This window comes from Eptesicus fuscus, chromosome 13 (genome assembly GCF_027574615.1).
Source record: "Eptesicus fuscus isolate TK198812 chromosome 13, DD_ASM_mEF_20220401, whole genome shotgun sequence".
NCBI lineage: Eukaryota > Metazoa > Chordata > Mammalia > Chiroptera > Vespertilionidae > Eptesicus > Eptesicus fuscus.
Genome location: NC_072485.1, coordinates 26,721,352 through 26,736,275, shown reverse-complemented (window position 1 = coordinate 26,736,275; position 14,924 = coordinate 26,721,352). Strand labels below are relative to the sequence as shown.

Here is a 14,924-nt window from a genome sequence, read left to right as displayed (position 1 = left end):
TCACACCAATATCCAGCAGATGGCACCGAAGTGTCTTGGGGTGGTATACCTTTTCCTAAATCCTATAAATGTGCCATTAAATTCCTTCTAATCTTGGGATGGGTTTCACTGCCCCATCTATTTAACTTCATATTATTTATTTATGCATTCTCTCTCTGTATGTGTATTTATATTCTACATCTAGAATTAACAAGCTGGGATCTGGAAGCGATTTTGAAGCTTATTTTCAGAGACTTGGCATTGCTTCAGGCAGAGCCCGCTACACTAAGAATAGGGTAAGCGATTTTATTATTTTGGGTACATAGGACCTCATCCACATCCTTTTTGTTAAGAATTCTGTCATTTTGCTGTTTGGTACAGGCACCGGGTGGACATGTGGCCTGTAAAGAATTTCAGGGATAGAGACAGACTGCATGTCCCTTTGCAAATGGATTAGATAGTAATTGGGGTGATTTTGTGATTTTCATTGCCAGAGTTATTCAGTGCAGTAGTAGTTGACCAAATAATGTCTGGGACTTAGCTAGTGACCAATATTAAGCAGTAGTTCACATCCTTTTCCTGACACAGGCATTGTTGGAAAATCTCATGGTCCTAGTCTGGTAGGCTTTGATGTGCTTTTCCTGGAGAAAATGTGCCGGTGGAGAACATTTCTGTTATGAGGAATGCGGCTAAGATTCTTTATTGTTACAGGCCTCTCCACATTCCCATACTGCCTGTCATTTGCGTCCAAGCTCTTGAATAGGCAACAATACAAGTTTATTTTCATTTTTAACTTGTTCTTGGTTTGCATGATTGCCAAACACATTGATGCAGTGGTCGGCAAACTGTGGCTCGCAAGCCACACGCGGCTCTGGCCCCTTGAGTGTGGCTCTTCCACAAAATACCATGGCCTGGGCGAATCTATTTTGAAGAAGTGGCGTTAGAAGAAGTTTAAATTTAAAAAATTTGGCTCTCAAAAGAAATTTCAATCGTTGTACTGTTGATATTTGGCTCTGTTGACGAATGAGTTTGCCGACCACTACATTGATGATATGCAAGTACTTAAGATATTCCAATATATAACATGTTTGCTTGCCTATGTTATAAATTATCATAAATCACATTGAATCCTAGAGTGAAGAAAGAAAAGCAAAGTATAGCTTTGCAAATTGGCAGGAGCTGAGTAGAGTAGACTTGTCAGATTTTAATAATTTTAAAATCATAACATCTTGCTTGTATAGAATACAACTAAGAATGAAGCAGAATAACTAAAAATAGAGGCATACATTTGTATATCAATACTCATTACATAAATGATGTGCTTTACCTCTTTCATTGCCCTTTCATTTTTATACTCTGAACAATGTTACCTAGTTATTAAGACAATGCAGATTAAAAACAGAATACTAGACAGAAGGATATTGCTTTTAGTCATACTAAAAGCAGTAAAAATGACACCCTGATAGCAATGAAGATACATAAAAACTAAACTTAAGAAAGACCTAAGAAATTTTTAAAAATATATTTACACAGAATACCACCATGAGATGTTTTTATAATGCTAATACTTCAACGGGTTAAATGGCATTTGGTTATGCACTATTTGGGGAGTCAGGGAAGGAGCTTAAATACATCATCCTTCAGCTACATAGACACTTAACTGCCCAGAACCTTTCATTCCCAATTGTCAAGTGTACTCCTTAATCTTATCAGAAATACAATAAGTAGAATTTTCAAGTCGCAGTATTTTGAATGAAGATTACATGAATTATATAATGGTAACTTATTTTTTTTTTTTACTTCATTGCAATAAAACTCAAGAGTGTCATATAGTTGTATTTCTTCTTCAATCAATTTGAATATGTAATGTTTGTACTTGGTCTCCCCCCACCCTTTCTTTAGAAAACAGATAAATACAGCAGCTACCCGGTATACCATACAATTTATGAGACGTTTGAATTGGTAGAAAATTTTTATGACCCTACATTTAAAAAACAGCTCTCTGTGGCTCAATTACGAGGGGCACTGGTTTATGAGCTTGCAGACTCTCAAATCATTCCTTTCAATATTCAAGACTATGCAAAAGCTTTGAAAAACTATGCAACAAGTATCTACAATTTATCCAAGAAACACGACCAACAATTGAAAGACCACAGAGTATCATTTGGTAAGAAATGACAGAGCAGGTATTCCATAATTTTTAAGTTAGAGGTTTAAGATATTTCATATCATCAATGTGTGCTATTTCATCCTAGAATTTATCCCTGCCTCACTTACTAGTGTGGCTTCTAGAAACAAATTTAACATCCAGTAAAGACTGTGATTTAATTTGGTATTTGTAGGCTGAATCCTTAGTGCTACAAATGTTAGGGTTTCTCTGTATTTCTGACTTTAAAATACTTTTATTGTTATAAGACTACTCTATAGATGCAGTACACCATCACACAAATATTGGAAAGTAGAGAAAACCAATTCCACCACGTATATAATTATTATTTCATATGTCTTTTAATGTTTGTCTACATGGAGGATTTTTTTTTTTTTTTTTACAGTTTTAAGCATTCTTTCCTTGTCCATCTGGCTATTTGTGGTTGCTGTTCTACAAAACATGGATGAAATAGTGTAGTGTAGTAGCATTGGGTGTGGTTCATATCCTGGCTCTACTATTTATTCACTGTGTGACCTTGGGAGTTACTTGAGCCTTCTGTGTGTTGTCAATTTTCTTATGAGTGAAATGGTAAAAAAAAAAAAATGTTTCCGACACAGAAACAATGGTGACTGACACTTAGTGCTCATAAATATTACCTATTATTACTGGTTTCTTATTCTGACTATATATTAGCATATAGCGTAATTATCAAATTTGTACTGAATGCCTATTGTGTACCAAGTAGTTATTTCCTGGACTATTTATGGATGTTTAAGACAGTCATTGTCCTCAGAGCTTAAAGTCTCATGTGGGGAAGAAGTCCAAATGCAAGGGACAAGTTATTATACACAGAGAGTACTGCTATAGGAGCACAAAGGTCTTGAATATTACATAAGAATTAGTATTCTTCAGAAAGTTATGATGAGCAGCAGGTACTAAGATCTAGAAATAAATGAAGCAAAGACAATTTAGAAAACTGTGTTTAGTCATAACAGAGACAAAATATAGACATAGCAGGGTCTACAGCAAGATGGATATCCATAGGTCCATGGCTATCCAGCATCCAGTTCTCTACCTAAATGCCCTGATTTCCTCTTGGCAAATTACCTTTTATCCATTTGTATAAGTCAAATTGATAAGAGAAACCACACAGCTAGAGTGGAAGGACTCTTTATACAATTGATTCACCTGTTTACCTTCTTAAGGACCTAGTCTGATCTATTAATATCTTCCTCCCCATATATTACCAAATTTTCCATCTCATATTAGTGATTCTTTATCTTAAAAACATTTCCTTTCCTGATGTGCCCTACTTACTTCACAATCAAAATTTTTCATTTAGTGCCAGGAAAAACAAAAGTCCCTCAAATGTTTTAATGAAAGAATGATGGATGGATGGATGACCTACACTCCCCACCTCCAGTTCTTCACCTCCTGTTAACCAAACCACTGCACTGTCTTCAAGTTCCTACTATTGTAGTGAAATCGCTCTTGTCAAAGTTTCATTCACTTATGTTACTAAATCCCAGGAACACATTTCAGTTCTCATCTATCTTGATTTCTATGCTTCTTTTGAAATTTAAAATTACTTCTTTGACCCTCTTTGTCCTTAGTGCCCAAAATATCTATTAGACTTAGACTTATACATGGTTTAAAACAGCAGTAACAATTAAAGTTTATAGAATATCTAGGGCTAAATAAACCTGGTTTTTTATATTGAATATACTTAAACTGATAGTAGGTCCTCTAATATTGTTTCATTAAAACATAGATAAATGCCTGTGGACCTTAAGTCTAGTTTTTATCAATTAGCCTATGGTAAAACTGGTTTCATTATATGTTGCCTTGTTTAAAGTTACAGAACCTATCAATGATGTTAAGTGAGGGTTTACTGTCCTTGGTAGCAGTGTGAATTATATATGCCCTGGATTCTTGAAAGTTATTTTCTTAAGAACCAATTTAGCCATTTTCTGACACTTTCTTTGTCACAATACTTGAAACAATTTCCATGGTTCTGCCAGAAGGCTCGGTATAAAAATGGCTTCAATATTATTCAGTCATCTCAACCTGGAATGGGAGGGCAGGAAAGCAAACCCCTGAAAGAAGCCCTTGTACTTACTCATTTCCCTCCTGCTTTTCCACTTTGGAAAGATGCCTTATTTTCTGCTGTGCAAAACTTCTCAGAGGCTGCTTCAGATTTCCACAGAAGACTTACAGAAGTGGATCTTAATAAGTAAGTTTCCAATGTAAAGTTCCCCTGCTGTTTTAAAAAGCAACCTAGTCACACACTTAAGCATTCAACGCTAAATCACTGCTACTCAAATAATGGGCAGACTTATCCTTATTTAATATTTTTAAATATGGCTCCATGGTAAGAGTTGTAACGATCTGTTTCTTGTTCTAAGTCCCATGGCAGTGAGAATCGTGAATGACCAGTTGATGCTCCTGGAAAGAGCATTCATCGATCCCCTTGGTTTACCTGGGAGGAAGTTCTACAGGTAAGGAAGCAACAGGTGTTCCACTAAAGAATACTGCTTTCAACTATTGCCATCCTGTGAGTGGAAGGTAAATATGTATATCAAGAGGAACATGAAAAAGTTTATGCAAAACAGCATAACTTGTAACATCAGAAAAATTAATTTCATGTTGCTTATTGCTCTGCTGTAGATGTAAATTATGATAGTTAAAGCAGAACTCTTCTAACAAAGTCAGAGAATCTTAAAGGGGATCTCGCAACGATGTGGTTCAAAATTCTGCATAAATCTTTTCTATAGGATCTCAGATATAGGCAAACCTTTTTATTGAGCTTCACACATGTTGCCCTTTTGCTGGTAGAAGGTTTTGCCTTCAATTTGTAAAAAGACTGCGAAGCTCTGGAATTGAACTTGCAAAATCTCCAAGGTGTGCCTGTATCTAGACATCCAGCCGCTATTTGAATCTTCCGGTGATGGGGTGCTTACTACCTCTTGAGGAAGTTTTTCCTGTAAATTTCTCCCCTTTGATTCTGTGCTGCTCTCCAAAATTGAATAGAATAAATCTAGATCTATTTTTATTTAACATTTTATGTTTTTGAAGATGGCTTTAATGTATCCCCTGAAGGAATTACCTATGTTTTCTATCTAGAATTTTTGCTTATAACTAATAACCGGCAAAGGATTAAAATGATATATTGGCTATTTCATTGGTATTAAACATTTATGTTCATATTATTTATGAATTTATAATAATAGCAGCCATTTATGAGTGTCTCTCTGAGCTAAATCCTCTATATACCTTAAATCTACAAGCCTATGGGGTGAAAGCAACTATAATCTCCATTTACCTCTGGGGAACCTGAAGCTTAAAGAAATAATTTGCCCAAGTTATACTTAGTATGTAACAGAGCTAGCCTGTGTTTATTATTAGATGTTAATACTAATCCTAATATTTATAAGAAAGGCAACATAGAGAACATGGACTAGTATGTTATTTAATGATAAACAGCCTTATAGAATAGTTTTCACCATCTTAATTGAGATGAAAACACCCTGGAAGTCACTTACATATGTGTAAGTGAACTAGAATATGGATTTTCTGATTCTAAATGATAGGTGCCATTTTTCCCTCTCCCTTTGCTAAAGCTGGCGCTGCCATATTTTCTCATCTTACTGGCAGGTGCCATGTTTATGCTCTCCCTCTGTGGAGCTCCAAAGCACTAGTATCTCGTGTTCTGGTTTTTATCACTGCTGTCCAGGGAACAGCCTGGAAGGTTTGGTTCTAGAGGTCTCCACCTATAAGTTACTATACACCCCGTCTTCCTGAGAAAGCATATGGAGGTGCTCTCAGGGAATGGAAGTTGGTAGAAGCAATATTTGTGCTTTCTTTCTGCCTCACTCCAGCATAGTGATTTCTCCCAGAAAGGAGGGTATACCCTTTGTCTGGCACCCCAATTTGTGTAGCTACTGCCAGGGACAACTCTACCTTGCCTGGCTCTGGTGGCTAGTGGGGCTTATGCTGGCAGGTCCCACAGGACTGTAACCAATGGAGAAGGAGTTCTTAAACAGCTCCTACCCTCACTGCACGAGGCCCAGGAGTGCAGTCTTCCAGTGAAAGAGGCCTATAAGCTTAACTACAGCCTGAGCGGTAGGGTTCTAATTAAACACACATCTAAGGGTTAACTGTAAACCATACCAGACATGCTCAATGGCTGGTGCTGTCTGTTTTTCTTCCGTGCTCCAGAATCTCTTATGTGTCTCATGCCCCATTTTTACACATGAAGAAAGTAGTAAAATATGACATCAAAAACATATTGGTGCAGTTGCTTTGAGCGTCGTCCCATACACCAAAAGATTGTGGATTTGATCCCTGGTCAGGCATGTATGGGAGGCAACTAACTGATCGATGTTTTTCTCTCTAAAAATCAAACATATCCTTGAATGAGGATAAAACAAAAACCATAAAATCTGTGGTTAGAAGGAGAGTAAATACATTTTTTATAAGTATAAATCATTGTATGTTAGCCTCATGGCAGCCACAAAGCAAAACCTACAGTATATACACGAATGAGGAATATAAGCATACCAATAAATGGTCATCAAACCACAAGAGAAGCAACAGTTGTCTGTTAACAGCCAGCAAAACAATAGCAATGAGTGCATACCAATATTTACTTGAAATGTAAACTTTCCAATCAAAAGACCAAGTGGTGAAGAGTTTAAAAAGACTCACTTGAGAAGGACACAAACAAAAACAGAGTAGCTCTACTTATATCAGCCAAGACAGACATCAAGGGCATTATAGAATGATAAGAGTCAATACATCAAGAATAAATAACATCTCTATATATATGTGCACTCAATATAGGAGCAACTATATATATATATATATACACATACACACACACACATATATATATATCAGGGATTTCAAAACCATACTTACATGGATGGATAGATTAACAGACAAATGATATATATAAAACATTCCATCCAAAAGCAACAGAAAACACATTTTTCTTAAGGATAGATGATATATATTAGGCCACAAAACAAGTTTAAACAAGTTTAACACATTTAAAATCTGATTTCCCAACCACAATGGTATGAAACTAGAAATCAATTACAAGAGAAAACTGGAAAGTTCACAAATAGGTGGAGATTAAAAAACATGCTACAGAACAATTAATAGGCCAATCTAGAAATCAAAGAATACATACCAATCTTCTCAAACTCATTTTATGAATCCAGGACTATCCTGACACCAAAACCAGACAAGGACATCAGAAAAAAACAAAATTGGAGGCTAATATCCTGATGAACATAGGTACAAAAATTCTCATCAAAATATTAGCAAACGAAATTAAAAAATACGTTAAAAGGATTATACACTATGATCAAGTGGTCCTTATTCCAGGAATGCCAGGATGGCTTACTATATGCAAATCAATGTGATACACCACATTAACAGGGTAAGTCATATCTCAATAGATGCAGAAAAAGCATTTCACAAAATTCAACATCCATTTATGATAAAAACTCTCAACATAATAAAAGGCTATATATATATATATATATATATATATATATATAATGTGTGTGTGTGTATATATATATATAATGTGTGTGTGTGTATACACAAGCCTGCTACTATATACTGAGTGGTGAAAAGCTGAAAGCTTTTCAGGAGTAAGACAAAGATGGCCATTCACGCCACTTTTATTCAATATACTATAGAAAACCCTGTTAGGACTAATAAATTCATTAACATTGCAGGGTAAAAAAAATAAAAATACTAGTATATAAACAATGAACTATTAGAAAAGAATATCCAACTTATAGCTGCAATAAGCAGAATAAAACACTAGAAATAAATTTAAGAATGGAGATAAAAGACCTGTACAATGAAAACTATAAAATGGAAATAAATTAAAGATGACTCAAAGAAATAGTTCATGCTCATGGATGGGGAGATTTGGCATCATTAAAATGTCCGTATTTCCTAAAGCAATCTACAAAATGAATGCAATATTTATCAAAACCCCAATGGCATTTTTCCACAGAAATAGAACAAAAAGTGTTCAACTTGTATGGAACAACAAAAAAAGACCCTGCATAGCCAAAGCAATAAGAACGAAGACAGATGTGTCACAACCTGATATCAAACCATACTACACAGATACAGCAATCAAAACAGAATGGCTTTGGCAGAAAAACACACAAATCAGAAACAGGAATAAACCAGACACAGCTAATACCATATGATCTCTAATATATATTGAATTAAAACAAAACCACACAAACCAGCTCATAGATACAGAGAACAGACTGGTGGTTGTCAGATGGTGGGGGATGTGCCATAAGGGTGAAGGTGGTCAAAAGTTACAAACTAAGTCATGGGAATGTAATGTACAGCATGATGACTGTAGTTAACAATACTGTACTGCATATTTGAAAGTGGCTAAGAGTAAATCTTTACACATATGGGGCAAGTTTAGAGAACTTAGATAATTTGCCAAAGACCACAGAGGTGTTAGATGCCAGGTCAATGATTCAAACAAGGTTTGATTCCTCTGTCAATGATGTTTTATAACACTCTCCCTTCACAATTCTCCAGAAGAGGGCAAGTGTACTGAGGAATATCTATGACCTGTATCTCTAATACCTCAACTTGTATATATGTCACCATGTCGATGCTTACAGTGTAGCACTTAATACTCATTTTAGCAAGAAAGAGCCATTTGAAATCATAGGAAGATTTAAAAGCTAAGAGTGATAAAACCTGATGTACTTTTGGAAATCTAAGTAACCTTATAAATTTATCTTTGATCATTAACACTGACTTAATACACCTCCATATTTTTTCACACAGTATTGTCTCATACAGTTTAAAGAAACTGTAGGATTTTAGTGTTGGACAGAATTTCTGATAAAACTGTTTCATTAAATATGTAGCTTGAACTACTGAGATGAAGTTGGAAATCTACTGCAAAACTTTCCTTCATATGAGAACTTAACTGTATCTTTGTGAGCAACCCATATATAACTGTTTTATCTATGTAGAATGGGCTTCATTATCCTTACCATCTATGATATTTTTTGGGAATAACAAGCTTCTTCAGTATTGCTTTTTAATGGCTGAAGAGTACTGGGAACAACTGTCATTCTTGTTGAAACTCTAAAATGGGCAACACAAAGATAAATTACTGTTTTCAATCTCCTCTCTGTCTCATTAAATATACCCACATGTATATGTATGTATATGTATATATACATATACATACACACACACACCCATAAAAGACACATTCTATCACTATGGCAGTCTAGGCAGTTAGACAACTAATGCACCTAACTTAAAAGAATCTAGTTCCATTCCAACCGTATGGGTTGGCAACATGATATGACTTAAGAGACAGATCTTAGCTCCTTTGCTTAAAAGTATACTGTTACATAAGTATCTCAAATCAATTATGACTTCATTTTGGAGTAATAATAGTGAATGCCAGGAGAGAAAGAATAATGAAAAGGGAACACATTTAAAAAGGCATATAAGGTATATTTGTATAGTTTTCAGCTCAACCTGTCTTATGTGTTTTGTTTTTCCTAATAGGCACATCATATTTGCTCCAAGTAGGCACAACAAATATGCTGGAGAATCATTTCCTGGGATCTATGATGCTATGTTTGATATTGAAAATAAAGCAGACCCACGTTCAGCCTGGACAGAAGTAAAGAAACACATTTCTATTGCAGCCTTTACAATTCAAGCAGCAGCAGAAACACTGAAAGAAGTGGTAGAGTAAGGTCAGCCAAGTGGCCATCCATTAAAAATATTACTGGAACTCTGAAGATAAAAATCTGTGTTTATCTTTCTTTTCATATCATGTTTGATTTTAGACTTCCACCTTGTTCATCTGCAAAGTGTGTCCTGGTTCTTTAAAAATGTATAACTTCATCATGTGTGTTATTAACAAAATAAAACCAAAAACTCCGTTCATGTGGCAGAAAGAGACAAAATAACTGAAAATTCCCTAAAATAAAATATGGCAAGGAACTTGAAATCTCAGACATTCTGGTAGAAATTTAAAATGGTATAACCACTTTGGAAAAACAGTTTTGTCAGCTTCTTATAAAGTTAAGCATATACTTACTTTATGACTCCAAAATTCTACTTCTAGGTATTTACTAAAGAGAAAAAGTGAATAAACTTTAGCTTCACCTCTACTGAATAATAAATGTGATAGGTAAAAAAATAATAATTGCCACAAAAACTGTATCAGCACCAGTAAACTTTTATGCAGAGACTACTGAACCAGAATTATGGGTAAATTGACTAAAGCTTGAACAAGCTTGTTCAATTAGCCAAAAAGAGTTGAAAATAAAAATTTAAAAAGCCCTTATAGGCAGGCACACTAACTACAATAAGAAGTGACCATTCAAAGTTTGACTGCAAGAGAAACTTCCCCTGGTACCTTTGCTTGCTAACCAACACAACAATAAAATAGTGGGGGTACTTAGTTTAGGGCCAAAGATTTCCTGAATATCTCAATATTAGCAGAGGGTATCTCACTGATTTCCCACAATAACATAACAAATAATGGGATTCAGCAAAAGCAGTTCTGAAAACAAAGTTAAAAGTGATAAATGCACTTATTAAGAAATCAGAGATCTCAATAATCTAATTTTGTATCTCAAGGAACTAGAAAAAATAACAAATTAACCTCAAAGTTAGATCAGAGTGGAAATGAATGAAATAGGGATCAGAAAAATACAAAGGATCAATGAAACTGAAAGCAGATTCATTGAAAAGATAAAAGCTGATGAGTCTCTAGCAAGACTAAAAATTAGAAATGAAAAAAGACACTACAATTGATTCTACAGAAATATATCCTATCTAATATAAGAGTAATATGCAAACTAACCATCACTCCGCGACAAAAATGGTGGCGCCCATAGCCACAAGATGGCGGCGCCCAGTCCTCTCAGCCCTGCCGGAGTCCCCCAGTCTCAGGGAGGGCTGCCACTGACACCCTGCAGAGTAAGCTGTCTGCCTGAATGCTGCCCAGAGACCCTCATGACCCTTGATAAGAAACAAAAACAAATTCACTCCCCACATCTGATCCCCTGCCAGCGCCGGCAGCCTGGGCTGGGGTCTCAGCCTGCGAGGGGCGCCGCACCCCCGGTGGACAATCCCTGTCAACACCAGCAGCCTGGGCTGGGGTCTCAGCCTGCGAGGGGCGCCGCACCCCCGGTGGACAATCCCTGTCAACACCAGCAGCCTGGGCTGGGGTCTCAGCCTGCGAGGGGCGCCACACCCTGTGCGATCCCCTGCAAGTGCCGGCAGCCTGGGCTGGGGTCTCAGCCTGCGAGGGGCGCCGCACCCTGCGTGATCCCCTGCCAGCTCCGACAGCCTGGGCTCTCAACCACTGAGTTACACCAGCCAGGCAGATATGGAGGAATCTTAAATGTTTCTTTTTGTTTTTTGTTTAAATGTATTTTATTGATTTTTTACAGAGAGGAAGGGAAAGGGATAGAGAGAGCTAGAAACATCAATCAGCTGCCTCCTGCACACTCCCCACTGGGTATGTGCCCCCAACCAAGGTATATGCCCTTCACCGGAATTGAACCTGGGACCCTTGAGTCTGCAGGCCATTGCTCCATCCACCTAGCCAAACCAGTTAGGGCTGTCCAATATGTTAAAGAAAAAACCCTATCTAATAAAGAGGGACTATGCAGGGGTGGGCATTTGGGGGTGACCGGGTTGTCAGGGGAGGGCAGTTGGGGACAATTGGGCTGGCAGGGGAGTGGTTAGGGGGTGATCAGGCTGTCAGGGAGAAGCGATTAGGGGCAATCAGGCAGGCAGGCCTGGATTGTGAAAGGGATGTCTGCCTGTTTAGGCCCGATCCCACAGGCAGTTGGGCATCCCCCGAGGGGTCCCAGATTGGAGAGGGTACAGGTTGGGCTGAGGGACACCCCCCACCCCCCAGTGCACGAATTTGGGCTGAGGGACACCCACCCCCCCAGTGCACGAATTTCGTGCACCGGGCCTCTAGTAGGACCATAAGAGACTATTATGAAAAATTATATGCTAATTAGATAACCTAGAAGAGATGGATAAAATTCTAGAAACACAACCTAGCAATACTGAATCCCCAAAAATAGAAAACCTGAATAGCCTAAATATGGGCAAAGAGATTGAATCAGCAATCAAAAACCTCCCACCACAGAAAACTCCAGGAGACAGCTTTACTGGTGAAGTTTACCAAACATGCAAAAAATTAATACCAATCCTTCTCAAACTCTTCAAAAAATTTGAGGAAGAGGAATTACTTCCAAACTTATTGAGGCCAGTACTGAGAATATCATAAGAAAACTATAGATCAATATCCCTGATGGCTAGAAATATAAGAATTTTCAACAAAGTATAAGCAAACCAAATTCATGAATAAATACGATTATACACCATGACCAAATGGGATTTATCCCTGCAATGCAAAATGGTTCTATATATGCAAATCAATAAGTGTAACACATCATATTAATAAAATGAAGGATAAACATCACATATCTGAATTGATGCAAAAAATAGCATTTGACAAAATATAACATTTTTTTAAATGATTAAAACCCTCAGGAAATTGCATATGGAAGAAACACCTCAACATAATAAAGGCCAAAAATGACAAACCCACAGCTAACATAACAATGGGAAAAAGGCTTTTTCTCTAAGATCAGGAATAGGACAAGGATGCCCACTCCCACTACCTTGATTCAATATAGCATTGGAAGTATTAGCTACAGCAGTTAGGCAATACATTGAAATAAAAGGCATCTAAATAGAAAAGGAAGAAGTAAACCTGTCATTATTTGCATATGATGAGGTTTTAAACACAAATTATCTCAAACAACCAAAAGACTGTTGAAAATAATTTTAGTAAAAATTATTAATAAATACAAAATCAACATACAGAAATCAGTTTCATTTTGATACACTAAAGATGAAACATTTGAAAAAGAAAACGATCCTATTCACAACATCAAAAAACAATAAAATGCTTAGGACTAAACTCAACCAAGAAAGTGAAAAATATAATGAAAACTACATAACTTTGCTGAAAGAAATCAAAGACACACACACACAAAAAGCAAAGATATCCCATGCTTATGGACTGGAAGAATGCTGCTATAATGTCATACAACCCAAAGTCATCTACATATTCGATGGAATCCCCATCAAAATACCAATGGCATTCTTCACCGAATAGACAAAACACAATCGTTAAATTTGTATGAAACCACAAAAGACCCCCAAATAGCCAAACCAATCCTGAGAAACAAGGAAGCTGGAGGTACCACACTTTGTGTGTGACAAAGCTACAGCAATAAAAACAGTATGGTACTAGCAAAAATGTAATAAAGTTCAGAATTAATCCCTGCTTATATGGTCAACTAATATTTGACAAGGGACCCAAGAGCGTCCCATGGGGAAAGAGTACTCTGGGAACATTGTGCTGGGAAAACAGAATAAACTCATGCAGAGCAATAAAATCGGATCCTTATCTTACACCACACACCAAAATTCAAAATTAAAGACTTAAACATAAGACCTGATACTATAAAACTCCTAGGAGACAACGTTGAGAAGCAGTTTCTTAGCATGGGTATTGGCAAGAATTTATTAGATATGACAACTAAAGTACAAATAACATAAGGAAAAACCAACAAATGGGACTACATTAAAATTTAAAACTTTTGCACAAAAGAAACATTAAAAAGACAACCTACAAAATGGGAGAAAAAATATTTGTATATAACATATATCTGATAAGAGATTAATAACAAAATATATAAGCTGATAAAGTAAAAAAAAAAAAAGCCTAATTAGACTCATGCTGCCAGTGTTTTTCAAACTCCATTGTATGTCACAATGAAACACAAAATATACTGCAAATTTTGGGGACATCACCCTGCTTCTGATTCAGTAGATCTGATATTAAAGAAAAAAATTAGCATTTGTCACAGATTCTGAGATGCTGATACCACTGGTCTAGAACTGATATTTTGATAACCACTGACCTGGCCTAGAAGACAAAAGGAAAAAATTCAAATGATCCTTCGCTATCTGTCCCTAGGTTTACAGTCTTATATGTTTCTTATGTTGCAGACACTCTAATTCATATTAATGGCAAAAACAAAGATAAGTTGATGTTCATTACATCTTATCTAATAGGTAGATATGAATTCCCATCTGAGTTACATACAAAATACATATCACTATCAAAATGGTGACAGAAAAAATTTTTTTTCAACTGATGATTTTGACTAGAGACCCTAAGAGTTGCCAAATCACAAATGATGAGTTTATTGTTATAACCAAAACCATCCATGCAGAAGGACATATTTTATAAATTTATTTGCTAACAAAGTTTCATACGAAACTAAAAAATGTGGTCCTGGTGACCGAACAGTGTTACTAGTTTTCCTTGTCATGTGCCCATGCTTTATGCAACCTATTAATTCAAATGACAAACATAAGCAGCACAGAATAGTGAAGAGCACAGAACACAAAGCCAGGATGCCCGAGTTTGAATTCTCTACTCCACAACTCACTCATTTTGACTTCGGTCAAGTTATTTAACCTGTGCCATAAGTCAGTTTTCTCTCCTGTTATATAGTAATAGAACTTACCTGATAGGGTTGTCATGAGGATCAAGTTCATATTCACTTAAGTCCTTAAACAGTGACTGGCCCATCACAAATCCTGCGTGTCTTGATATTTACAAAAGCCAACCAACATGCCAAATATTAAAAAATGAGGA

General features: G+C 36.4%; 1 protein-coding gene across 2 annotated transcripts in view; it reads left to right on the top strand.

Annotated features, from left to right (window-relative positions):
• NAALAD2 (N-acetylated alpha-linked acidic dipeptidase 2) overlaps positions 1-10,019 on the top strand; it is a 46,844-nt gene extending 36,825 nt beyond the window's left edge. The window contains exons 17-21 of one of the 2 annotated variants that reach the window (XM_008149158.3): positions 185-275; positions 1,882-2,146; positions 4,280-4,361; positions 4,534-4,626; positions 9,716-10,019. In XM_008149158.3, coding sequence (XP_008147380.3) covers positions 185-275; positions 1,882-2,146; positions 4,280-4,361; positions 4,534-4,626; positions 9,716-9,908 — 724 coding nt within the window. In that variant the 3' untranslated portion in view covers positions 9,909-10,019. The remainder of the gene's footprint in view (positions 1-184; positions 276-1,881; positions 2,147-4,279; positions 4,362-4,533; positions 4,627-9,715) is intronic. The other variant, XM_054725447.1, reaches the window with a different exon arrangement.
• Positions 10,020-14,924: the final 4,905 nt, after the last annotated feature.